Genomic DNA, 26836 nt, shown 5'->3' on the forward strand with positions numbered 1-26836 from the left:
ATATAAAGCCCTAAGCCAGCCAAGAAAGGTCTAAGGAGAACAAGTAGACCCATCCCACAGTGCCAGTTCTAGATGGTATGCAATAACAAGCTGATAAAACACAGTGCAGAAGTACCTACTAATTCGGTGGTAAAAGTAGGTAGGCTGCAGGTCACAGCCTCTGAGATACTAGCAAAAACGTTTTCCTCTCAGCCATGCTGTTTTGAGTCTAAACAGGACTGTCTGCAAAACCTGGAGCTTATGCAAAAGAGGGCTAGGCTGGAGAGAGAAGGTGCATCTCATTTGTTCTACAGGCATGAAAATCCTGTAGAGGAGGAGATCTAGACACTAGAGGTCCTGGCTAGGGGAATGTGAACTTCATAGTACAACTGAACTCTGAACTGTTGTGTGGTTATAAAACATTATTTGGTAAGAAGACTTAAAATAGTCCTGTAGGATTAGTTCTAAGAGGGAAAGCAAGAAGCCACAGCAAACATTCCAAGAAATGTGCACTACAAGTACATAAATAATATGTAACTTCAGCTTCACTCTAAGTAGTCTGGTGAATGCAGGATGGTACTTCCCTCAGCAGTCTGCAAGCCCAGCTGCTCCAGGCATGCAGAGAAGTATGTTTACACACTGAGACACCAGAAGAAATACTACTGCACAGACTCACCACCAGGAAGATAAGCTACTTAAGTGAGATGAAGCCTATGAAAGGGTAAGTTAACTCCTGTTAGTACTTATCCCTATTCTCTTCCAATAACTAAACCTTCCCTACCGAATTACTTCCCTTATCTCACAGAAGCAGCACGGCAACAAACTCACCTGCCATATCAGTGACTTGAAACTTGCTGGGATCAGCCCCACCATTATCTCCTTTGGTGGTTGCTACAGATGCTTTAAAGGCTTGAGTGATTTCATGGAAAAGTTTTGGTGTTAGCCTTCTCTGGGGAAAGAAAAAAAAAGGATTGCTGAGGAAAAAAAAGCAATGTTCTGAAACTCTGAATTACTTTATTGGGAGAGGAGTACTGGAATTCATCGTAAGTTTGATTGCAAAAATAGCTCCATACTTTAACAAGGAGGAAAAAAATATTAAGACAGTGTTAACATATAGTAGTAGCCTTCACTTGCTCTAAAACAGGCTTTTAGGGCTCTTCATTGGTTGGGGGTTGAAAAGCAATCAATCAGCTGCAAGCAACTATCCAGTTTGACCTTTCCATCCCCCTCAGAAGCAGAAAATTACTCATTACGACTAAAAATGTGACTGAAATGTTCTGGCACAATGCTAGCAAGAGGGTGAAAAATCAGAAGTTAACCGTTTTGACCTCTTCTGAGCCACAAAAGTTTCTCTAGCTTCTCCCTCAGAAGCAGTACAAGCATTCTATAATATTGCAGCCCAACAAAAACTGCAAAGATAAGTCACGCTGAAGTAACAAGAGCTGTAGGAGTATGACCTTGTATGTAGGACATCCATCTTCTCTGTACATTTTTGTGAAAGATGAATAAATCAGAAGTTGGTCTTTTAGAGGCAATGACATGTGAAAGAATGTTTAAAGAACACTCAATGTGCTGTATTCCAACTCCCTGCTCACCTCTGCAGCTTTCTTCCATTCTTCAACCATTTTCAAGCTCACGGGGATGAAAGTAGCTTTCTTCCGTTTGACTTTTTCATGCTCCTCTTCTTCATCTTCATCACTTGCTTCCTAGAGAAGTCAGTACCAAGACTGAAAAAAGGTTTACAGGCATCTTTTCTGGCCCCAGCTCTTTTGTGAGTAGCTACTGAAGAAGAAGGCAGGGCACAGTGAATTTTATTAAATGCTGCTATCAGCACTTCGTGCAAAGCAATAATGAAATTGTAATACATCTAAATTCAGAAAAGCTACTTAAGCCCTGCAGCTTTGCTACATAAATGTAATGTGCAATAACATGAAACCTCAAGGAGAAAGCATATCATAAACTCATTGGAAAAAGCGACACAAAACCAAAGCCACAGAAAAAATACACTCTGAGACTCTACTTTCACTATCTTTAACAAACTCCTCATGCTCAGTTCAAATCCACAGCTGACTTCTGGATTACAAGCCTGTACACCTGCAGATGATCTTTGGGGAAGCTGCTCCCCAGCCACCTGTGCCACTATAAGCCCAAATATACTTAGGTCTTGCACTGAAACTCAAATACTTAACATGCAAGTAACTAAGATAATTATTTCCACATTCCATAGGGCCTAGTACCTCCAGTGTATCAGGTGGTATATGCAATGCCTCCTCCTCATCAGAACTGTCTGAAGTATCAAAATTCAGCAACGTGCGATCATTTTCCTCCAAAAACTTATAGAATTCAGGATCTTTGTCCTTCAGCCGGGAGAGCTGATCCTTATGTTCAGATGCCTTTCCCTTCTTCCTGGTAGACAAAAATTAACATGTATTTATTAATTGCTCAAATTTCTGTTGATGCTGTAAGAAAAGCAAGCAACTTCTGAGCACTAAAGCATACCTGGGGCTAATTTGAATGGTGATGGATTTACCAGGGTTCTGATCAGGGTTCTGGATCCCATTTAACAGCTACTCTAGAGGACTCGGGAAATATTATTTTCATTCAGAATTAAGAAATCTGGACAGCAAGCTATCAGGTTGTATTGGGATACTGATCAGAGGTCATGAAAACACCTTGCAAAACAAAAAACCCAAGTGTGTTTCAATTTCTCTGAATTGCTCTTGCAAGCTTTTATAAAGAACACTGAAAGCTGTAGTGCCAGAGAAACTTGACAGTGAAAGCTTAGTAAGATCTTACCTAGTGCTAAAGAAATGTTTTGGCGTCTAGCAATGCCCAAGAACTACTTTGTAGGTTTCTGTCTTGCAAACACTACAGTGTCTTTCAACAAAAGCAAATATGCACAAACTGAAGAAAAACAAAGTAAACTCTGCCTGACTCCAACATCCCCTCCCTGTAAGAGATTAAAAGCACACACAAGCTCTTCTCCACTGCAGTTACTGAGTTGACATGAGCACGACAGAAAACCTGATCGTCCTGTACCCTGTCACCACACTGCAACCTTGAGCACTGCCCTTTCAGACCCCTCTGGCCCAGCTTCTCCCAGAACTAGCCCATTCTTTGACAGATGCTGCAACGAAGCCCGATCGTTACTTATAAAAGCACGCAGAAGTAGAAACTGCAAGCGGCCAAACAAGCGCTGAAGGCGTGCCCAGCCGCCCCGGAGCGGACGAGGCCGCGGCCCGGGTGGGCCGGGCCGACAGCGCTCCCTCACCTGGCCGCCGGCCGGGCCCGCCGCCCCTCCGCGCCGGCCCGCCGCGCCTCCCCGCGCCGCCGCGCCGCGGTCCCCGGCCCAGGCCGGGCCGCCGCCTCCTCCTCCGAGCCGCCGTCAGGCTCCGACTCGCAGCCGGCAGCAAGGAACTCGTCCAGGCTCAGCTCCGCAAGCTTCCTGGGGACAGCGAAGGGGGACAAGGGGGCACCTCAGCGGGGAGCCGGGCCGGCAGCGCCGGGCATACCCGCTCACGGCGGCCTTGGGGCCGGCAGCGCGAGGCTGACGAGCCGCACCGCAGTTCAGCAGCGCCCCGCGGGCCCCGCCGCTGCCGCCCTCCAGCGACCCCCCGCCTGCGGTGCGGTGCGGTCTGGTCCACCCCGCCTCCCGGGCCCGCGAAGCCGCCGCTCACCTCTTGCCGGCAGCTGCCATGCCGCCTGCCTCAGCCCCGCGCGGCCGCCGCTTCCGCTCCCAGAGTGCCGCGCGGCCGGGCGGGACCGCCCCACCCCCGCCCGGCCCACCGGGCTCCGGCGGCGGGGCCGCGGGCTGCCTCAGCGGGGCAGCGGTTACGCGTGTCCCCACCCCCCGCAGGCCGGGCCCCCGGGCCCCCGGGCCCGGTAAGTGAGGGGCGGGGCGGGGCCAGCTCCCCTTTCCCCCGCAGCCCGGTGGCACGTGCGCGGCGGGATTTAACTGCGGGGGGGGGGGGGAGGCGCGCAGCCGTGGGTATCCCTCGCACGGCTCCGCGCCGCGGTGGGGTTATTCCGGGTGACGGAGGAAGCCGCAGCCGTGGGGCCGCCCCGTCCCTGGTCCTGTCCCCGGTCCCGCCGCGGCCCAAGGAGGAGCCGCGCACTTGTCCCCTGCCCGTCTCCGCGCCGTGGGGCCGGCGGTTGCGGGCAGAGCGGTCCTCGCAGCATCCCGCCGGCCGGGCCGCCGCTGCGCCGGAGCCGTGAGTACCGCCGGGGCACGGCCCTGCGCCCCCTCCGCTGCCTCTCCTGGCGCCCGGGCCCCGCGGGAGCGCCCCGGGAGGGGTTACCGGGGGGTGGGGGCAGTGGCAAGAGGATCCCCCGGCAGAGCTCTCCATCACTCCACGCCGCTGCCTCCGCGCTGCCGGTGGCCTGTCCCCCCGGGAGGGCACGTTTCCCGGCCAGAGTACGGCGCAGCGCGGCCGGGGGAGCCCCCGGCTGCCTCGGCCGCTTCGTGTCCGCGCCTCGGCGGCTCTGGCCGCTGTGCCAAGCGCGGTCTGTGTCCCCGTCCTCCGCCAAGTCCCGGAGAGATCCCTTTAGTAACGGGAAAACCCGCAGCTTCAGAGCCTTTGGAGAGGCTGGGGGCCCTTTGGAGAGGCAGGGGGGCGGGGAGAGCCGCAGGGAGGTTCTGGCATCGCGGTTTTACTCCCCCTTGGTGGAAGCACCCGGGCTGCTCGGTATCGTTGACTGTGGGGGAGCTGAAGGGCACAGGGAGAAATGTCGCCTCAGGTTTTCTGATAGCATGACGGGGGGGAAGCGGGAGGCAGCTTTATTCTGGCCTCTGCAGTGGCTGTGAGGGCAGAGGGCTCTCCTTGAGCTACAGCATCTCTGTTGGCGGTGGTGGTCCTGGGGAGCATCAGGCTGGGGCAGGCAGCTGGTCTGGTTCTGCTGGCTGAGCAAATGCCTCCCTCCCTGACGAGCGCTGGCCCTGCAGCCTCGGCTGCCCTACAACAAGGCAGAAACACAGCGGCTGGGTGGCTGTCCCCGCGCTCTGTGCGTCAGTACACAGCCACTGACTGACCAGGCTTTTGTGCCAAGCCAGAAAACTGCAGAAATGGTGGCTGCGCTTCTATGGAGTTGCTTTGTAAAGGAAGCCTGCTCTCCTCTGACTTCAGGGGCTACTGTCCCATGAGCGCTGTCTCAGGGCACGCTCTGTTGCTGGAGACCACAGGGAGGGAGGGTTAGTTCGGGAGTGATTCAGCAACATGTGGATGTTCAGGTGCTTTTGGTCCTGACAGTCTGCAGGTGCGCTAGGCTGCTGCAGGTAATTTCTTGCCCCTAGGACAGGATACAGCTCAAATGAGTCTCAGGGAGCTGCTGCCCTTTCTCAGTATGGATGGTCCAAAGGCAGAAGCTGCATTTAAGGATGGGAGGAGGGATGGGGCCTACGCAACACATTTGGGGTGTCTGTGTGCTAGCGTTTTGCACCAGGAGTGCTGGTTTGTTACGAGTTCGCTGTTTTGTGGCTCGCTGACACTTGAATGTACTTTGGTTATGATCGCTACAGCCAAGCAAACATCTCTGTGGAATCTTTCCCCTGTGCACCCCAAGTTTCTCTCCTGGCCCACAAGCATCTGCTGGAAATACTTTATTCATCATGGCAGTGAGTAAGACTCTTAAGGATCTTGGGTGTAAAGATCTGAGTTTCCTTCCTGAGAACTGACTAATTCATGAATCACAGTAAAATCTAACTCAGAGTGGACCAGGAGCTGGCAGATGGAGCAGTCACCTGCTCTCGTGGCTTTACAGTCTAGGATCCAAATGGAGTCACTCCTTGGCATCTTGGGTAGCTAGGATGGTCCCTTATGCTTTCTGTCAGCTAAGGTCAGCTTGGTGAGGGTGGCAATGGAACCTCTTTGTGCTGCCAGCCTGTCTGGTGGCCATCCAGCCTTGCTCTCATCGGCATCAGTCTGGGTCTGTGTAGATGGAGTGGCATGTGAACGTCAAGGCAGGTGTGCTCCGAAGACTGGAGATCTGGTGGGGAGACTTTTCTGGGTTCAGGTTTTGCTTTGCTGCATTTCAGGCTCAGCAGCTCAAAAAAAAAAAAAAAAAAAATCAAACAGCCACGCTGGAAGTCTCAGTGTTGGCTTCTGCATTTTCTCAGGTGCTGGAGCTTTGCCTCCGAACCCTTAGGCAAGCTGGGCTTGGTAGGCTTGAGAGGCTTCACCCTTTCTGCCTGGCCTGCCAGAACTGGCTACAAAGCACACTACCTCCTCTAAAGGATATGACTCCTCAGGGACAGCTCCTTCAGCTGAAATTCCCAGGGTCTGGGACCCGCTGGCCTTGGCGAGCCCCCAGTGTACCAGCAAACTCAAGGCCATTATGTCACGTGCTCCAAATATCTGAGTTTTCATGTATGTGGCCTGTGCTGCTGCCTGCAAGAAGATGTGAGGGAATTCTCTTAATCATTTTCTGGCTTGAAAACAGGTTCCCGCTGCTCCACAGTGTGAAGTGAAGCACTGGGCTTGTTTGGAAGAGGAAGCACATTCTGCTTATGTGGTCCAGTACATCTACATTGCCAACCCACGCTATGACTGAAGCTGGCAGGAGGCTTTGTAAGCTGTCCATAAACATGGCGTGGGCCACGCAGTTTCTGCAAAGTGGATGAGGACAAGTGCAGCTGGTGACCTCCTGGTTCAGAGAATCACTTGTGAGCAGTGCTTCTCAGGGCATTGGCACTAGCATTGTTCCCTGGCTTACCCGTCTGTAAAAGATCTGCTCATCTAGAGCCTGTAGGCCACGCTGCCTCACATCATGGAGTCAACTTTTCCTTTAGAAGCTGAGCAGTAGCTCGTGCTGAGTCTCACCGAATTCATCCCACTCGTTTGACGTCAGGGCATTGCTGAGTGGTAGCGACCTGTTCTGAGCTGGCCTGCTGCCACCTATTCAAGACACCATCACCTTGCACAGCGGACAGGTAAAGGGCACAGTCCCTCTTGGAGTAGCTGCTGGCCAAGGATGTTGCAGAGAGGGAGCTCCTGGGCAAATTTATGAGCCAGGAATATTGAGATCCTTTGATACGGACTGCCTCCAATGACCTGAGCACTCTCATCTGTCAGTTTACCTGTCTGAAAAATGAGCACAGAGATGTCTGTCATGGTGAAGACTAGAGGGAGATTAGGAATACCACAGTGATGGGTAGCACAGCTGAAGCTGTTAACTATGACTCTGCTGCCTGGAGAGGAGACTTGCTTGATGCTGGCATGTAGAGGTTTGGCACTGCTTGTGCCATAAAATAGCACTGGTTGCAACGGTAGCTCCTCTCCTGTGTCTGCAGGGAGACACTGGGAAGGGGGAATTGAGACGTGACCCATATTTCCAGTCCTTGGCCGAGGCAAAGGGCTCCTTGTGCTTATATTTTGGTGCACTTTGTGGTGGAGTGTAGGAACCACTGTCTAATCCCAGTGCATCTGGAGACCTGCACATTTTGCTGAGCATCTCAAGGCCTGAATTAGTTTCCATTTCTTGTTTCTCCCTAAACTGGGAATTTGGCAGTCCCAAACCTGTTTGGGTCCTGACGCTTAGAACCAATTATTTAATGACCCAAATGTTAGCACAGATGCCTCTAAATCCCTCAACCATGGAGTCCTGCTTGGAGATGCTGTGATCCTCCGAGTGCAAAATACTGAAGGCAAAAGCTGAATTTGAAGATGTCTGCAGGAAGAGTTGCTGCCTGTGCAAAGTGTGTGTGAGAGGGAGAAGACTGTGTACGCAGAGAGGCACTAAGCAGGTTTGATACCCTTGATCTCTTTCAGGTGTGGGAATGTCCCAATGCAGGCACTGAGGCCTTGTGCTCCCTGCCCTCTCAGCTAAAGCACTTCTGAGCGTGAGCTGGCATGATTGAGAGCCACTCTGAGCTGAGTTTCCAAACAAAACTCCCCAGGAGTAATGGGGAAAGAGGCTTTAATTAGAAAAGACCTCCAACCTTCTGTGTGCACCAGAGCCGATTGATTACAACCCACTGAGTTGCTGAAAGACACTGACTAGGTCAATGTGCTGAGTGCCCTTCTTGCCTGAAGCCAGTGCTGTCTCTGTGCTGTAGAGCTGGCAACTGTGTGCAGTTTTTCTTCGTCCTCCCCACCCCCTTGCTGAGGCTCCACATCCTCTCTGGCAGCTTGTCACTTCTCTGCAGATGTCTAGACAGGAGGATTCAGTGCGTGTCAGTTATGCCTAATTCATTAAAAAAACCCAAACCCTACTGAGAGCTGGGGATTCTCAGTCCTGCAGACTCAGCTCTGTCTGCGGTGCCCTGTGCTGCCTTGAGGCTAGCTCGGAGCAGATTAATTCCACTGATCAGCAGGAGCAGCGCTCACCTCACCCTCCCGTCCATAGCAAGGGGGCTTGGGGAATAGAAGGCAAATGTGGTCAGGGGCAGTGCTGGCAGTGGGAGCAGAAAAGAGAGGAGAGCAGGTGGAAAGAAGCATTTGGGCTGAGGTGCATGCTCCTAACCTCTCCTTGCAGCTCACCCCACCTGTGTGTTCTTGGTGTGCTTATGTCCTCCATTGTGTCCATCAGGAGGTAGCAAAGGGGTGCAAGGTGTCAGAGTCCTCAGTCTAGCAGTCTGCTGTCAGCTTCCTAATTCTACTGTCCCTACTGCTGCCTCTGAAGGCAGAGCTGGTGTCAGGAATGACAGCTCCCATTGCCACATTAAGGCACATTTCCATCAGTATTTGCAGTCCTGACCTCTGTATAGGTGCAGCTCTAAATCAGCCTTCACGGTAGCTCAGAGTAGTTCAGAGCCTCTAGTTCACTTGCTGGTCCTGAACCATTAGGTCCCTCTGCTTCCTCACAATTGCTGGCTCTTCTAGGCTGAATGCACAGTTAACCTTGTATTAGAAAGATTGGATGTGAGCTGCTGCATGCTGTCAGTGTCTGATTTCCCTGGATGCAGGTAAAGTGCTACAGGGGCTGAGAAGGGACTGAACCCCTAAGTGTTGTGTTGAGGGGACAGAGTCATCTGTCTGTATCAGTGGTGCTGATGGGACAGGTCCTGGTGGGGACAATTCCTCAATTTAGCGGCTGCTTTGCATCTGAGTCCTGGGTTTAGACAACTGGATGATTTCCAATCCTCTTTGTGTTTGCTGTGGGGAAGGGAGCAGGAAAGGTAAGAATGCAATGTATTTTGTGATGGGCAGTGCTAGGCCCTCTGAAAGAAGCAAGAATTTAGAATACCCAAGTTAAAGGTGTAAGGGCAGTGTTTGTCTGCTGTAGCTTATGAAGACAGCAGCCCTGGTGTCTTAGACATGCCTGCTGCAGGAGGATTACTGATGCAAAAATACTGCTAGTCATCTGGTAGTTTAAAGCTTCTTGTTAGACATCGGCTTCAGAGCCACGGACAGGGTTCAACAAAAGGGGTAGCTCTGCCAAATTAATGGGGCCTCCACAAAGCAGTAAGGTGAAAATTTGCAGGCCTGTAGTGTACTCGGCTGCATCTCTGGATGCTGGTACGAGCTGTATGAGTGGTCCTACTTTGCAACAGCATAACAGCAGCTATTGTTACTGCCAGCTCAGCTGTTTGTGTCCCTTGGCTGGTGACGGGAAGGAAGAGTCTGCAGGAACACAGGAGCACATCTTCTTCCCAGCCCTGCTCCCAGGAGAAAAGAAGCTATTTGTCCTTGTATGCACACCCCCACACATAGCTGGGCAGGGGCTCTTGCCTGTCCCCCCTTAGGCTGCCCCAGTCTAGTCCTGCCCTGATCTTTAATGTGTATTTCGTGTTTCAGTTCTTTGGGAGAGTGCTGAATTGCCCGAGGCTGCTTACCAGCAAATGGCCTGTGACTCCTCTTAGAGGGGTTAAAAATCAGAATTCTGATTTCTAGTGTGGGGGAGATGGAGATGCACTTGGAAGCAGCGATTCCTGCCTGTGACTCTACTGTCAAGCTCCTTCTTCCCCAGGTGTCTGTGCTGTTGCTCGGCCCCAGGATGAGTTCTGCTGTGCTGCTGTGGAAGGCACTGCTTTGGCTCCACCACCCGGATTAGAGATCTGAAGCTGCAGGGCACAACAGAGTAGCACCGCCAGCAGCCCCTTCCTGCCTGGGGACAGAGCCAGAGGAGGTCTGCAGGCAAAAAAAGGGCTTTGTGCCTGGGAGACAGAACCCCAGCACCAAGAAGGGGGGGAAAACTGCTCCTCTGAAAGGGGAACTGGCAACACAGTGCTACCTTATTGACCTTGTTTGTGCTGCCCTTTGCTCTGTTAGCGCTGTGACATGCTGGGATAGAGGTGAGTGCCCGCAAGGACTTGATGTCTTATCCTGAAGGTCTAATGGCAGCCTTCTGTGGGAGATGCAGGGCTTTGTAGCTGGTTTACCAGAAAAGAGGTGCCGGAATATCAGCATAGGGATAGGGCACACATGGAAGTGATGGATTTAAGCATGAATGTATGTCAGGACTTAGGGCATGTCACGCCTTACAGTAGGGGATGTCACCTTATCCACAGCAAAGACTCATCCCCAACATCTGACCAGCTGTACAGGATGTGTCTTTGCAGTCTCCTAGCCAGCCTGGCAGACACAAAATCTCCATCCAGGCTGTCAACAAAAAGCCATTCTCCAGGGCCTTCCTGGGGAAAGGGCAGGCTCTGGACTTTTCCCTGGAGGATACTCTGTTCCCTGTTTATTGCTCAGCATGCTTCTTTTCACTCTCAGCAAAATATGTTTTTTTGTGCAAAGAGAACAGACCTCCCTTTGGGCAGGGATCATTTGCATTAATTAACAGAGCTGTTATGCATGGCCACGCTCTGTTGCATAGAGGCCAAACAAACGCCTTCTTTTTTTTGTCATAACCTAAGAGTTATTACAAGTCAACCACCGCATCCATTATAGCTGATGCGTAACACGTGCATTCATGCTGCTGCGTGCTCCACAAAAGTGGGCTTGTATTTACTTCCCCCCGCTGGAGCTCTGGACACTGCTTTACTGTCTCTCGAGGTCCAGGCACTGTTCCTCATTAATTATATCTTAGCGGTGCTCATAGACCTTCATTTCCTGGGAATGAAGTTTTACAAGGAAATAAGGAGTATTCAGTGCTGCCAATGAAGCTGAGAGTTTGGGCACGGGGAGCAGCACAAGCAGCAGTGGGGTGTCCTTTCCCTTTTTCCCCACTGATCATATTCTGATCCATTAAAGCAAAAGAGTTCTGGTGGGAACAAGTTATTGCAGATTAGAGGGGACACTGGGAAGTGGGACTGAAGGGGCTGTACCCATGGCAAACCTCAGGCCAGACCCATGCCAGCGCTCCCTGCGCTTTGGAAGGGTGACCTTTTCCCAAGGTGGGTGAGTGAGCTGCTCTTTGAGGGAGGGACGGCTGAAGCTGTAGTGAAAAATCATCAAGCAGAGCTGGTTCAGGCTGCCTGTGGGTCAGGTCAGCTGTGGGCTGTCCCCTGGTGTGTGGATGCTCTTGGGAGCCTGGTGGCAGTGCGGTGACTGGGATGGCATCTCCCTTTGGCCCTGCTCCCTGCTGGGTCACATCAGAGACAGTGACGTGATGGTGTAGCTCAGGGTGCTGCACAGCGGTGTGGGTGAGGGAGGCACCAGCCCTTCAGAGCTCTGTGAGGTGCATGCCATCCCTTGCTGTGACAGTAGGGTGGTGTGGGTGGAGCGGGAGTGAGCAATAGCTGGTCTTTACCCCCTCACCAGGGGAATCATTGCAAGGAAAGATGATGTCACCCTTGTCACTCTGCATTTGCACTTGTTCAGAGTTGTGCAATGACTCAGTGGCAGGGCTGGGAAGAGAGCCCAGCACTTCGGACCCTCTTTGGAAATGTGTTTGATTACTGTGATGCCAGTGCATTGGCTACAGCAACCTTCAGTCTGGTCTGCTCTCTGTGTCTCTCCCCTGACCGCTGGAGCGGAGTTGTGTGCTCCCCCTGCCTGGCTGGGGTGGCAAACCTTTCCTCAGAAGTCTCCAAGAGCACAAGGAGAAGCAATCCCATCTTTTTCCTGCTCTTCTGTCCTGTCCTATGTTGTCCCCCCCGGGTCCTCCCACCACTGTGGAGCTGGGAGCTCCTGTCCCTGGCTATCAGCACCCAGAACAGGTGGTGCGAGTGCCCTCAATTAGAGCTGGGGCATGATTAAATACTGATGGGGAGAAGTATGCCTCAGCAGTGCATTAAAAAGGTAGACCAGCTCAAGCAGGTCTGGAAGACCCTCAGGCTTGCAGCTAGGGAGAGGAGTAAAAGCAAGAAGGCACTGTCTGTGCCACTGAACCAGATCTGGGAAAGGAGCTCTTGAGCCCAGGTAGAGATGCTAATAATTATAAACCACTTTTGTGCAGGCAGCTCTCATCCAGCAGTGTCCATGCACGTGAATTAACACACTGAGGGTGCCCTAGAGATGTGGCAGCTTTCTGAAAAGCTCAGCTGAGGGGTGTTGGAAGAGAGGGCCAGTTAGCTCAGGGTTTCTTCTTTCCTGTCAAGGGCACAATAGCATCCTACTCATTACTGGAAAGCATCAACAGGTGTTGCCTTTGTTGTGTGCCCGTGAGTCTTCCCTGCTGACAGTGAAATGAGGAATCTCGTATCACGTGGGATGATACAAATAGAAGAGGGCATTGCAGGCTTCTCTCCTGCTCAGGAAAGATGTTTATTCATCTTTTTTCCTCCCCCAGACTCTAGTACATGTTACAATTGCTATTTAAAAACGGATAGCTGCATTCGGGGCTGAGCCGGTACAGCATGGTAGATTTCTATTTTTAGGCTCGGCACGGCTGGCAATGTGTAGGTGTCGTGAGGAGCACAGAGACTGAGGGGATTCTCTCACCGCAGGGATGCGGGGGTAGGCGCACGAGTGCAGCACACGGGCTTTTTTTTCTTCAAGCTGCCTTTTTCTCCTGCTTCCTCCTCCTCCTTGCTCCTGCTGCTCAGTCATCCTCTCTTCATTCTCCCACCTCTCCTTCTGGTGCTGCTGCAGGGGGACAGTCAGACGCCTTTCAAAACACCATGAGCAGCCTAGATGCAAACAGAATGGAAAGAGAAAATACCTTTGTGCAAATAAATGCCCTTATTCCTTGATTTAGGCAATGTTTGAGTTCTACAAGCCAATCAAGTTCATACTCCTGTTCCCTGCCGGGGCTGTCCCAGATTGTGTGGAAGGACTGTCCCACTCCGTGCTCAGTGGCGTGTAGGTGTGCATGCAGACTGAGTTCTGCATTGGGTCCCAGCGGCCTGATCAGCATCACTGATCTTTGCTGTCTGTTTCTTCTGTCAGCCTTGTCAAACCAAAACTACCTGAGGTTCAAAGTTACCCCTTGAAGGACAGCCAGGGTCTCAGCTGGGATGCTTCCAGGGAGATCTAGGAGCTCTGTGTTGCCCAGATCACCTGCTAGGCCAGCGCTGAACAGGAGTCTGTGGTGCTGGAGCAGGACTGTTTGGTGCAGCCTTGAGGCTGGGTGAGCCTGGGTAGAGGATGCTGGAGGGAAGTGGAGATCAGGATATTAAAATGCATGTTTCCTATTCCCTAACGGACCACCTGGGAATCCCCAGCCTCTCCCCAAAAAGGGGCTTGGAATATAAAATGGCAGGAAGAGTTGAACCCCTGGTCTGCAGGAGTCTGGACTGGGACTGTAGAGCTCTGTGCTGCAGCTGCCTTTGCCCACTGCCTTATCCTTCTGAATTGTGTGGGCACAGGAAAGACAGCAGCTCTCCAAGCTGAACTTTTGAAGGCAGATGTATTCATTACAAATCTCCTAGCGTCTTCTGGAAGCTGGAAGGGAACAGCCACCACTCAAAGAGCTGTGGTCCATAACATTGCTCTTGGGAGTGTGCCTTGTTAGGCAGATTTGGAGATGGTGCATATGTTGTAGAGCAGTACCCTTCTGAAGGCAGGTAAGGAGGATTTCGATCCAAAGATGAACACAGTTGGGAAGCAGTGTCACAGCTGAGAAGAGTCTGAGCATCGCTTTCTATTACTTGTGTTCCTCCAGAGACTATCTCCTCCCCATCATGGGTTTATGAGCTGGATGATGTTTCCCCGGCAGGGGCTGGTTGGGTGGGAGGTGTTCTTGAATGGGGTCTTTGAGCAATGGCAGGTATACTTGGGGACAGTGGGAAATATCTGGGGCTAGAGCTATTCCTGCCTGGGTAATGCTTTGGTTTTCCTCCGTATCAGTGCTGGTGAGAAGGGAAGCACACCATCTACTACCTGCAGCCATGGAAGGGGGTGTGCAGCTCCTCAACCGTGATGGCCACAGCATCTCCCACAACTCCAAGCGGCACTATCACGACGCCTTCATGTGCATGAACCGCATGCGACAACGCGGGCTGCTCTGTGACATTGTGCTCCATGTGGGCACCAAGGAGATCAAGGCCCACAAGGTGGTGCTGGCGTCATGCAGCCCATACTTCCACGCCATGTTCACAAGCAAGTAGTGTCCTCTCTTTCCCACGGCCAGTTATCTCCCGCTCTTCAAACCCTCTCCTCTCTGCAAGCCCCCTTTTGTTCTGCTCCCTGTTCTCACTGCCCTACCCTATGGAAATGCGGTGCTTGTATGTCAGTTCTGTGAGCAAGTGCAGTAATGTTCCCCATTTGAGTCCCTTCTGTGAAGCCCTTTGCTCGTAACCCCCCTCATGGGTATCTTGATGCCCATCCTGCAGACACGGACCCCATTCCCTAGAGTATATTGCTGCTTCTCCTTATTAAGAGCTGGGCAGGAGACCTTCCTGGGCTGTCATGCGGGGCTGTGGAGGTGGATGTGGCTTGTTCCGTGCATGGTCAAGTCTTCCTGCGGGGCGACAATCCTGCTGTGGGACTTTGTCCATGTCTAATGTCTGTGTTGCCCCAGATGAGATGAGCGAGAGCCGCCAGACCCATGTGACTCTGCACGACATTGACCCACAGGCCCTGGAGCAGCTGGTGCAATATGCTTACACAGCTGAGATTGTGGTGGGCGAGGGGAATGTACAGGTAGGAGCTTACCCCAAAATCTGTCTTCTCCACAAAGCCATTCTGTACAATACTTGCCTCCTGGGGACTCTTCTTTCCTTCTGCTCAGCACTTTCAGCTGTTGTTTTGTGATGGCATCTGCATCTAACAGTGGTCAGGGAGTTCATTTGCTCCCCTGTGCCCAGAGGGGTGGCTCCTGTTACTGCTGTGGCTGGGAATGGCTCCTTGGGGCACTATGCAGTGGCCAGGTCTAGTCCTGAGCATCTGCCATTCTCCTGCCATTTCCTGGCCCTGTGGGGAGTTACAGGTGCCCTTCTCAGCTGTTCTTTAGCTTAGTCCTGTTGGAAACAAAGAATGCTTTGTCCTTTATGCGGTTGTGTGCCTGAAGGTGCTCAGTAAGCCTGTTCTGTTACTGACTTGCAGTGAGACAAGGGTGAAAATGGTTTCCTTGCCCTGGAAACTCTCTTTTCCCTCATTCTTTTTCACTGCCAGACACTTCTTCCTGCTGCCAGCCTGCTTCAGCTCAATGGTGTGCGGGATGCTTGCTGCAAGTTCCTACTCAGCCAGCTCGACCCATCCAACTGCCTGGGGATCCGGGGTTTTGCTGACACGCACTCGTGCAGCGACCTCCTCAAGTCTGCACACAAGTATGTCCTCCAACACTTTGTGGAGGTGTCCAAGACGGAGGAGTTCATGTTGCTGCCTCTTAAACAGGTGAGGTCCTGATGGGAGTGTGAAGATATGTGTGTGACAAGGCTTTTTGTGCTCTGTCCTGGAAGGCACGGTCTGTGTGTCAAGAGCCCAAGGAACCTGCACTGAGGGGACAGGGTTTGGCAGGAAAATGTATCCAGATTCTGTGCTTTGGTCCTCTCCATCCAATGGAGAGACAGTACGTGGGAAGAATGCTGTGCATAAGCTTAATCCCATGTGAAATAGGGATGGGAGGGTAACACGGAGGATAATTGCTGTTGCTGGCGCTTGCCATGTGAGCTCTGGGTACACTGCCCTCTCTCCAGGGACACAGCACAAGGGAAAAGTCCTGGCTGCCCTGGTCACATACCTGTGATGTTTAATTCGGCGCTCAGCTAATGTTTCCTGCTGCTCTTCACGTGGTGCCAGTATGGCCCCTGGCTCATAGCTCTCTGTAGGGCACTGTGCTGTGCCCTGGCCTGGAGGCATTCCCAGTCCTTTCTCTGCATCAACTGACCCTGTATGGTCCCTTACCAGGATGCATACACCTCCCTTTGTCTGTTCCCAGGGCAGTGGGGTTTGTGGCAGCGAAGGGAGGGTGTGTATCTCCAGCTGCTCCAGCTCTGTAGTCCTGGGCTGGTGGAGTGTGCTGGGAACAGCCAGGGCACCTGGCTCTATCCCATGAAATATTGAAGGGACGTGTGCAAGCAGAGTCGGCTGCCTGATCTCACCGATGCTAATTGGAAGTGTCAGGCATTGCAGCAGCTTCAGACACAGAACTGGGGGAATGAACCAAGAAAGATGATCGAGGGCAGAGCTGTCTCCACACCAGTGCTGTGAGGAGAGGAGACACATGGCTGCACCTGCCTACTTTGGGGGGACCTGGTTGCTCTTTGGGTCCTTCTGCATCCAGTGGGAGACTAGCTGTACACCCCTCATCTGCCAGCATCTACAGGAGGCAGGGGCTCTGCCTCTGACAGCACTGTTCTGCTGGGCCAGTTACCTGGGGGTGTGAATGTGTCGCTTCCTTCCCAACCATACCAACCAATACTTGCCCTTTCCACCCCACTCTACAGGTGCTGGACCTCATTTCTAGTGACAGCCTCAATGTGCCATCAGAGGAGGAGGTATACCGGGCTGTGCTCAGCTGGGTCAAACATGATGTGGACAGCAGAAGACAGCATGTCCCCAGGGTGAGTCTGCTGAGGAGGATGCCCTGGTTCTACCCACCTGCTCCAAGTGCCCGGCCTGAGTGGACACACAGCTGATGGAAACTGCAGGATGGCCAGAGGACAGCAAGCAGGTCCTCGCCATACCGTTTCCAGTCCAGGCATAGATGAGGGTGTGGCTGAGAAAGTTCAGTCTCCTAGAGTGAAGTCCAAACTATTGACAAATCCAAGGGGGATGCCCTGTCTGACCCCTGGCAGCTTGGGCATGCAGAGCTCTGGGGAGGGTGTGGGCAGCAGGAGAGATCAGCCTTGCCTGCAGCCTTCCTGAGCTTTCACATGCATCCTCAAACTAAAAGCTCAGGCAAATTTGAGCAGGGACTTCTTTTAGCTCATGCTTTTGCCTCCCTGCATCTGCATCTTGGAGCATGGGCCTGCGATCCTGCCTGCCAAAGGTGCAACGGAGAAGACATGGTTAAGCCCTTTCCTGTGGGGCTGCCAGTGCTTGCACAGCATGGGCACCCGCTCACAGACGGAGCCCTGAACTGCAGTAGAGGCTGTTGGTGCCTCCAGCAGCCCTGGCTTCCTGAAGTCTCGCTCCTCTCATGCTTCCAAGGTGGTAGCGGCGGGAGGAAGCATCCCTGGGTGTCCTCCCGAAGGCTGGGACTGAGATGGGGCAGGATGAGGAAGACTCTGTCTGAGGGTTTCCACCTGCCCCAGGGGTAGAGGAGTTCTGTCTACACCTTTGCTGGTTGTGTGCACTCAGACATCCCTCCTGTGGGCAATGCAACATGGGGTGTGCTGGGTGGGAGGGGACTGGTGTCTGCAGTGAGGATTGTTACTTGTACCATCAGATCTGGAGGAGGATGTGAGTACCGGCAGCAGGCAGGGTGGGAATCTGTGGGACCTGTCACGGCTAGGCTGAGGGCTCCTGGCTCTGCAAAGACGTGAAAGCTAATGGTCCAGGCTCCTGCCAGGGTCCCCAGGGTTTGCAGCACTGGCATAAACCTTTCTCACCCTGCCAGTGGAGTTTAACTCCTCTCCCCTCAGCTTATGAAGTGTGTGCGGCTGCCCCTGCTGAGCCGGGACTTCCTCATGAGCAATGTGGACACGGAGCTGCTGGTGCGGCATCACTCGGAGTGCAAGGACCTGCTGATCGAAGCCCTCAAGTACCACCTCATGCCAGAGCAGAGAGGGGTCCTTAGCAACAGCAGGACGAGGCCACGGCGTTGCGAGGGGGCCAGCACTGTGCTGTTTGCTGTGGGTAAGGCCCTGCCACATGCTCACATACGTGCGACCCCCTTCCCAGGGCCTTTGGACTGTTGTTTGCTCTGTTTGCCATCCCGTGTGCAGGTGGGGGGAGCCTGTTCGCCATCCATGGGGACTGTGAGGCCTATGACACACGGACGGACCGGTGGCACATGGTGGCCTCCATGTCGACTCGCAGGGCCAGAGTGGGCGTTGCTGCCATTGGGAACAAGCTGTATGCTGTGGGCGGGTAAGGAGGGCATGGGAGGTGTCCGCAGGGAGCTGGCAGGGCTGCCTTCAGCACCTGCTGTACAGAGCCGGCAGCAAGAGTGGCAAAAAGCTGCTCTGGGAGCAGAGGTGGCCAGCAGAACCTCCCAGGGCCAGCCTCCGGACAAAGCAGTCCGCTATCTCTGGGTTACTAACTGTGGGCATAGCAACTGAAAACTATTCTGCTGCCCCTGCAGTTTGGAGCAGTGAGTTTGCTAGTTCTCAGTTTGGTGGTGGCTACGTCCTGGACTTGTGCTGTTTCCTCCCGTTTCCCTTAGCCCTACGCTGCTGCTCCCCAGCCCGCCCCCTCCCCAGTGTGCAGGGCTCTGCGACCCGCGGTCTTCGCAGACCCCCAGGAGAGCCCTGCTCGGGGCTCTGCGCTGCCAGCAGGTGCTGCGGTGCACTCTGCCTCGAGGAAGCTGGGCAGCGGAGAGGGGTGGTGGCAGGGACACAAGCAAAGCTGTGCTGTCTAGGCCCTTGATCGTCTCTAGCACAGTGGGACAAGCCCGCAGCCTCACTTGCGGTCCAGGCTTCACAGCTCTTAACGCGTTCTCCCTTTTTCTCCCTACAGCTACGACGGGACCTCTGATTTGGCCACAGTGGAGTCCTACGATCCTGTCACCAATTCCTGGCAACCTGAGGTATCCATGGGCACGAGGAGGAGCTGCCTGGGTGTAGCAGCGCTTCATGGGCTTCTCTATGCTGCTGGAGGGTACGATGGGGCCTCATGTCTGAACAGGTAGGGGATTGTCTTGCTACAGGCTCCTCCACTGCTCTTGCCTGCACTGGCCTTGGTGCTGGGTGCCTGGGGGAGCCCCCGAGGCCTGCTCCTGACAGATGGACTGGCCCCAGAGTACATGTCTTGCAATCCAGCTATGTCTTCCAGTGCCTTCCAGGCAAAGTTTTTTGCGGGGAAAACCCATTTTGTAGCCCTCTGTCACAACAGAACACAGCCTTTGTCAGTTCTTCCCTCCATTTTCCCTATCTATTCCCAAGCTTCCTTGGGAGCTGCCCCTGAGGGCCTGTGTCAAAGAGCTTTGACCTGGGCTTTGCCAGTGTCACACCTTATGTTCCTGTGTCCCTGCCTGCTGCAGCGCAGAGCGGTACGACCCTCTGACAGGCACCTGGACATCCATCGCTGCCATGAGCACGAGGAGACGCTACGTCCGGGTGGCAACACTAGGTGGGTGATGGCATGAGGACCTGGCTGACTTCTGTGCAAACTGTCTCTTGCATTTCTGGTGGTTCCTTTTCATGTTATTCAGTTCCAATTCCCACCCCTTCTTCCTAGATTCCCTAGCTGTGAGTCCCAGTAGCCCAGCCATTCCTCTGCGATGTCCTGACATGCTCTCTGCCTCTGCCCTCCTCCTCAGTCTCCCTAGTGTAATTGTGTTTCATCACATTCTGCAGGCAACTCATGAGGGAACCCAGAACTTGTTCCTCAGCTCCTTTGTGGCCCTTCCATTTTGGAGCAAGAGGGCTGGCTGTGGATGATCACCTGTCCCTAGAAAGGAAAAGATAACCTTATTACTCCATCATTACAAAAGCAGGACAGTCCTTTTAGTGATGATCCAAGCGGTGGTGCAGGGTCAAAACTGTCTCTGCCAGGGGTGTCACAACGCTAGGTGCCATGTCTCCTGACTTGGTTGAATGAGTTCTGTCCCTAAGGAGGGTGCAGTGTGAGAACCACTTCATTGTTTAGTGCAGCTATGGGGTTAATGCAAGTATGACTCTTCACCCTAGCAGGTGCTGGACCTCCCTGGGGATGCCAGGTTAGCATGCTGTTCCCCACCATCCCAGGAACTGCTGTGCAGTGTCCCAGTGTCTCTGTGGTGCCTCTCCCCTGCCCTGTTCTCTGGTTTCAGCTCTCAGTGCTGACTCAGAGGTTTCCTTCCCTCCATCACCAGCTCATACTCTCTGCCTGCCACAGCCTTTATTGCCTTCCCCTGCTCTAGCCTCTGCTGCTAAAAATAACCAACCCATTGCTCTGGTGGGGAGCACTTGCAGCTCCCATAATGAGGAGGTCAAGAAGTGGCAGGCGAACGAGCTCTTTGGGAAGCTTGCAGTGTGGCAGAGAAATTGCCTGATGAATATTTCACAGTGCTCCTGCTGCAAGGGGAGGGGGAGCTGGGGGAGCCCTGCTGAGAGGAGCTTGGCTGCCTGGGGAGCAGGCGGCACTGCAGCTCAGCTGATACCTGTGCAAGAGCTGTGGGAGGCTGTGCTGGGACTGGGGCCGTGCTCTTTAGCTAACTCCTGTGCATGTGTGACTGTCTTTGCAGAAGGCAACCTCTATGCTGTTGGGGGATATGACAGCTCATCCCACTTAGCCACAGTAGAAAAGTATGAGCCCCAGGTAAATACGAGAGAGAGCATGCCTGATAACCCTTTTCCCTCTCCCCTCCTTATGCGTGCCTGAAAGGGCCCTGCAGAAAGCTGAGGGCTACACAAGTTGCTAGAGAACTTAGCAGACAATGAGAGATCAGGTACGCGTGGTCTCTTGGAGCTGCCATAGCTTATGATGTGATTAAGTGATTAATAAAGTGATTAAGACCACTTCCTAGCAATGTATTGCAGCAGCAGTGGAGCAGGCAGTGTGCCCACAGGAGCCTGCTCAGCACTCACCTGCCTGCCTCCTTGAAGACTTAAGCCACCGTGCGTGACTATGAGATGGAGCGGGTATCAGCCCCTTCCCCAGCTCTTTGGCAGGGCAGAATATCTGGGGTGCAATCCAGAGCAAAGTGAGCCAAAGCTGCAGGCTCGGGGTTATCTCCTTGAGGTTGTCAGCTGCCAGAACACACTATCCCCATTGCCTGTGGGCCAGCTCAACTTCTCGAAGAGGAAAGGCTCTGGTACGTGCCCTGAGCTTTTTCCAGCTTCCAGCTGAGGTCCTTCCCTGCACACACATCCAGAGCAGTTAGAAGGGGTTGTGGCAGGCTAGGGGCATGTGTTGGGCCTTGGATCTCTCAGCTCTATTAAGAGCAGGTTAGATGACTGCAAAAAGATCAGAGAGGGTCCTGGAGGTTTTTCATGAGCTGTCAAGCCACAGTTGTGGCTTGTACAGTTTTGAAATAGATACAGCTCAACTCCAGTGACTGGGCTGGCGTTCATCTGTGACGTGACTGGTGGCCTGGCACAGGGATCTCTGCTCAGGCCCCTGGGCTGGCAGGGCTCCTGCCAGCTGTGGCTGCGCCTTCCCAAGCCAGTCGGCAGTGGCCTCTCCTGGAGCCTGCAGCTTTTCTGCTGGAGAGCCAAAAGGAGAGAAGTTAGGTCCCCCCAGCAGTCTTTTTGGGGGAAGGACTGTTATCTGAGGAGCTGTGTGGTTACCACAGGACTGGTTTGGCAGGGATACGTAGAAAATTACTGGCTCACAAACAAACGTTGCCTCTTCCCAGATCAACACCTGGACGCCCATTGCCAATATGCTAAGCCGCCGGAGCAGTGCAGGAGTGGCCGTGCTGGAGGGGATGCTCTATGTGGCTGGTGGCAACGATGGGACCAGCTGCCTTAACTCTGTTGAGCGCTACAACCCCAAAACCAACACGTGGGAGAGTGTGGCACCCATGAACATCCGTAGGTAAGGAGCTCTGCCACTGCCACAGTCCCGAGCTGCAGGGGAGCTTCAGCTCCTGCAGTCAGGAACAGGGATCCCATCTCACCGAGAGCCCTGCTGTGCTTGGCGCTGCAAACCATTAAATGCAGACCATGCCCCAGGGCTTGGCTAATGCTGCAGTTGGTTGGCTCTGTGCTGCCTGCACAAAGGCAGCCAATACTCCCTGCTGCACTGCGAGGGACTGGTACGCATGTGCCAGGAGGGCAGAGCAGGGACATTCTGCAGCAGGCACTTTCTGCAAAGGGATTTATTCTCGGCAGTCTCTGTGGCCATAAAGAATCAGGTGGTACAGCTAGCTGAGGCCATGTAGGAGATGTTGCTGGGCTGTGGGAGGATTTAAGGCTTGGAAGTCCAAGGATTTTAGGCTCCTAGGGCCTGTTACTTAGAGGTGGTCCTCCTCTAGCAGGAGGAGGGTATCAGAGTGAAGAGGAAGATCTGAGGCTCTATATTGCACTCTGCCACTGACTGACAGAGCACCAGTAGTTCATTTTCACTGGGCATTTGTGAGGCTGGACACTCCCTTTTGTGGGATGACAGAGCTCTGGCCGGTTCCTCTGAGGTGCTGAGCTCCCCTAATGCCCCACATACACCGTGTTCGAGCCTCACACCACTGTGGTCTTTTCATGGTCATTCCAGGAGCACCCACGACCTGGTGGCCATGGATGGGTGGCTGTATGCAGTGGGTGGCAACGATGGGAGCTCCAGCCTCAACTCCATTGAGAAGTACAACCCCCGTACCAACAAGTGGGTAGCAGCCTCGTGCATGTTCACACGCCGCAGCAGCGTGGGGGTGGCTGTGCTGGAACTCCTCAACTTCCCGCCCCCCTCCTCGCCCACCTTGTCGGTGTCTTCGACAAGCCTTTGACAAAGAGTCAGGATCTACCTTACCTCAAGGGGACAGGGGTGCCTGGCGGAGTGCTAGGCCAGCATGGCCCGCCCCGCGGGGCAGCCGCTCGCTGTAGGAGGAGAGTGAAGGTACCGGCTGCTGCCTCCAGCCCCAGCACTCCTGCAGACCCCCGGAGCTATCCCCACTCCTGGTGCACACATCGGATCAGCACGACTACAGCAGTTAGAAATGTGCTTCCTGGACGAGCACCCTCCTTGTAGAGGGCGAGGAGAGGGGATGCTCTCTGCTCTGTTCAGACTCATCTCACCACTCACCCAAAGGGCGTATATTTTCTTTGGGGAGGGGAAACTTTAAACCATTGCTGCTTCTTGGATTCACGTGATCCAGCCGGTGCCACACATATGAGCACAGCCAGCCTTGGAGGCTTCCAGGAGTCCAGTGGGGTGGCAGAGGTGGACAGCACTCCTCGCAGGGACATAGCTGAATGTGCAACTGCTCCTCTGAATGTCACTGTAGCCAAACTCTTTACCAAGCCTATTGTGCACTGTTAAAGACTCTGAGGCCACTGTATGGTTCTCAATGGTGTCTAATTGATGCCTTAAAATACACAAACAAAAGAAGCCCAGCTACGGGACAGCATCTGGAGGAGGTGAGGTTTGGAGACAAAATTGGATGCAGCATCCTGAACCCTCCAGCATCTCCATACTCAGCTGGCCCCACCTCATTCACTAAGATCCCAGCTGACCATTGCTCTGGGGAGTCCCCAGCCAGGCAGATGGGTTGAATGACCTTGTTTGCATCCATGCCGTTGCTGTCCCAGGTTCAAATGACTGTGCGGCTGCCTACTCCCTGCACGTGGTCCTGGTTCACAGTTTGGCTGGGAACAGAGCAGCCTGTTTGCTGTTCCTCTCTGCAGAGCAGATTCTGAGTTTATGGAAAGGTATTGGTTCTTAAACAAGGACAGTCTAGCCTTCTAAATGAGGATTGCCTGGCATTACTTTTTTTTATTGTTAATTTTTTGCCTTTTTTATTTGAATGCTAATATTTTAATTTTTAATTACTTCATAGCCCTTTATTTTTTACACTGTTCTTGTATTCCCCATCCCATCTGCTTTTAAGGCAGCAGAAGGGATGCAATTGCTTTCTCATTTGTTGATGAGATGATGACTGTGTCCTGGAAGATGTTCTCTATAGATGTGTGGGGGTGTGTGCATGTGTGAGATACTGTATTTACAGTGAAAACAGCATGGAAGGGACCATTTGCAATTAGTGACTCCCTGGCAATTAAGCAACCACTTTAATGAAGTAAAGGTTGATAAATTAGTACTGTAAGTCACAGGTCTGGCCTAGACCCACCTGTGCCATGGAACCTCTTGGGTGGTGTTTTCAATGCATATGCTGTAGGGTGAATGTATGAGCCTTGAACTGAGACATATTATCAGGTGTTCTCCACGTTACATAGGAATGACTCAACCACTGGTACCTCAATAGTGTTCAAATGTAGCATTGGAAACATGGTCTAACTGTTTTGAACTCATTCCTTTGTCCTCCCCCCCCCCCCCCCCCCACTTCTTCTCATTTGTAGAGTTCAGATTTCACTTGTTACGGTATTTGTTGGCCTAAATTTTCTAGTGGCTAGAGATTTCTTCTTTTCTCTTTTTTTCGGGGTGAAAGGAGAGTTTGAGATCAGACAGGGACTCCCCAGCTTAAGACAATTTTTATGGCAATCTGATTTATCCTGGACAGGTGCCTGCATGTTTTACAAGCCCACTTACAGTGCCTAACGTTGGACACCTGAAATTACCAGCAGCTTCTGAAAATCTGGGCTGCTTCTCCCCCAGCCTCTTCCCCAAGAACAGTCTGGGCCCCTCAGGCTCAGGAGGCCTTTTTGGCTTTTGGAACAGACTCTAAATCTGCTTTTCATTCTTCTCTCACTTGTCAAGCCTCTGCCCCAGCCTGTCACAGCTTGGCAGCTCTCCCAGTCCTCTGTATTGCAGAGGTCCCTGTAAATGTCTGGGCTCTGCTAGTGCAGGTTGCCTCCTGGTCAGCACCCCAGTAGGGCTGCCCTAACTAGGCGACATGAATCTGCTTTGTTCAGAGTAACGATGAAATCGGTGACGTCTGCCCTGTTGCGTGCGTGTGCCTACGCATGGGCGAGCTCCCACTCCTTCCCATCCCATTCCTGTAAGCAACATCAGGTTTTTTTGTCTTCTGCTGGACTTGTATCGGCCAGCGCATTCAAGGTGCCCCTGGCTCTAGGGACCTCTTTGAAGGAGAATGAGCCTAAAAGCCCTACAGCCATGTCAGAAGTGGAAGGTGCTGTTGCTGGGCTTTGGCCCTGTATGCCAAGGTCCTGCTGAGGACCTGTGTGAGGAACGGCGAAAGGCTGGTGCAGCCCAGCCAGCTGCTGAAGGGCACAGAGGAGCAGCGCAGGGACTGCTGAAGGGAGGAACGGGGCTCATTTCAGACACGGCATGAGTTGTTACAGCAGTGGCTCAGCATCTGGTCCAGCTGTGGCCGCTGTAGTGTGAAGGGGGGCTGCTGTCTTAGAGGGGTGGCAGGCAGGCAAAACCAGCGGGGGAAGCTGGCAGTGCAGCAGGCTGAGGAGAGTTCTGCGCCACACACCCTTGGCCCCAGTGATCTTCAGCAATGTACACTACAAACGATGTGCAGTGCTGTCCTGCCTCGAGGGTCAGCAAAAGGGGCAGTGTGGCTCCTGTCACCCGCCGGCTGGGTCCTGAGCAATATCACCACTGAGCCTGTTCTGCAGAAGCCTGGGGAGGAGGGAGCCTTTTGTGTCTCTGATGTACTAACTATGCAGATGCTCACTGCTTTCCTGTAAAAGATAAAGAAGGAAGGAAAGGGCAAAATAGTTCCCCAGCAGCTTGCAGGGGTCTGGAGCACCCTGACCCACACTGTGTGGACACGAGGTGTCAGCATCTGCCCTGGGAGATTCCAGGGTGGAATTGCTTCTGGTGCTGCACATCCCTTGCCGAGGAGGAGGCCTCGGAGGGGCTGTGTGTCTGTGTCTGTCTGTCTATGCGTAGTTCCCTGTCTGAGGGGAGGAGAACTGTCAGCTGTGTGTGGCTTCTCTGCCAGTTTTAGTTAGCGATGTCTCACCCAAGATGTTATTTGTGTGATCTCCCATGTGAGCTTTTCCCAGCTGAGGAGCACCCCTGAGCGGGTGGCTCCAGGCTATGTATGTTGATGTGTTTTGCCCAGGGACCTCGGGGTCGGTCTGCCATGAGACAGCAAGACCAGGCAGGAGCCCTTGCCCCCCAACATGGGGGGAGAGGTTCGCTTGGCCTTACTGGTAGGCAGAGCCGGTCTACTCCATGTCAAACCGTTTCACTTTGATTTCTCTGTAAGTTATCTGACTTATTTATGTGGAACTTTGTTTCTCTGAATTTTTTGCACTACATGGGATTGGGGAGGGGATACAAGCAATAGAAGCCAACATGTACAATAAAGACATTTTCTTGAATACTGGATCCTGCCTCCTGCATCCTTCCTTCTCACTTCTCTGGCCCTGCTTCTGTGGAGGCAGGGAGCTACTCTCTGTGTTGCCCTGTGCAGAGGAGGGGAAGGAGCCCGAGGCAGAGGATGTGCATGGCAGGCTGCTGCACATCTGTACCTAAGCAGCCGCCAATGAGATCTCATCTGCCTGGGTGCAGCCACTCCAGGCCTTGAGGCATTTGCGCAGAGCAGGGACAGGTACCCATCCAGGGGCCATATCAGGCTGGCCCTGCCGTTGTGAACGTTAGTCAAGGAGGCCAGAGGAGCCAAAGGCAGCTTTGAAGGCACTGCTGCACTACAGGTGAGCTAAAAGGAGTGGCTTTCAGCCCAGGTCCCAGCCCCACGCTCAGCTGGCTGGTGCTGGGTGCCTGGCCGGGGAGATTGGGGTCCTGCAGACAGATAAGGTGCTTTGTATTCCCAGAGAGGGTGCTGTGCTGGGGCTGTCCGCTGCTCTGTGCGCCTTCACCCTGCCCCAGAGAAAGAGCAGGGCAAAGATGCTGATGGTGTTGGAGACAGCAGGAAAAGCCCAGCCCAAGGGGCTTTAGAGGCAGACTGATTTACACCTCTTCCCACAGTTAAATTCTAGTTTGGTCTCCCTAGGACTCCCAGGGCTATTGACAGCCTTCCC

At 53.3% G+C, this 26836-nt stretch overlaps 2 protein-coding genes across 6 annotated transcripts in view; one reads left to right on the plus strand and one right to left on the minus strand.

Moving 5' to 3' along the window:
- Positions 1–3789, minus strand: part of NOC2L (NOC2 like nucleolar associated transcriptional repressor) — a 52768-nt gene extending 48979 nt beyond the window's left edge. Inside the window, exons 1-5 of the mRNA XM_056333046.1 lie at positions 3657–3789; positions 3251–3424; positions 2217–2385; positions 1575–1685; positions 808–928 (exon numbers count right to left, since the gene is read on the minus strand). Of these exons, the coding sequence (XP_056189021.1) occupies positions 808–928; positions 1575–1685; positions 2217–2385; positions 3251–3424; positions 3657–3676 (595 nt within the window). The 5' untranslated portion in view covers positions 3677–3789. The remainder of the gene's footprint in view (positions 1–807; positions 929–1574; positions 1686–2216; positions 2386–3250; positions 3425–3656) is intronic.
- A 267-nt stretch (positions 3790–4056) lies between these two features.
- Positions 4057–26181, plus strand: KLHL17 (kelch like family member 17). Of its 5 annotated transcripts, XM_056333051.1 has the most exons (12): positions 4057–4190; positions 14091–14342; positions 14764–14885; positions 15357–15578; positions 16631–16747; positions 17771–17984; positions 18074–18218; positions 18807–18974; positions 19330–19418; positions 20515–20588; positions 21628–21809; positions 22482–26181. In XM_056333051.1, the coding sequence occupies exons 2-12, from the start codon at positions 14132–14134 to the stop codon at positions 22708–22710; spliced, it is 1773 nt and encodes a 590-aa protein (XP_056189026.1). In that variant the 5' UTR covers positions 4057–4190; positions 14091–14131; the 3' UTR covers positions 22711–26181. The 5 variants fall into 5 exon arrangements, 4 of the variants coding, with proteins under 4 accessions (XP_056189026.1, XP_056189024.1, XP_056189025.1 ...); XM_056333049.1 differs by lacking the exon at positions 4057–4190 and having other exon boundaries at positions 12212–14342; XM_056333050.1 differs by lacking the exon at positions 4057–4190 and having other exon boundaries at positions 12212–14342; positions 18807–18947.
- Positions 26182–26836: the final 655 nt, after the last annotated feature.

Source organism: Falco biarmicus, chromosome 3 (assembly GCF_023638135.1).
Source record: "Falco biarmicus isolate bFalBia1 chromosome 3, bFalBia1.pri, whole genome shotgun sequence".
Taxonomy (NCBI): Eukaryota; Metazoa; Chordata; class Aves; order Falconiformes; family Falconidae; genus Falco; species Falco biarmicus.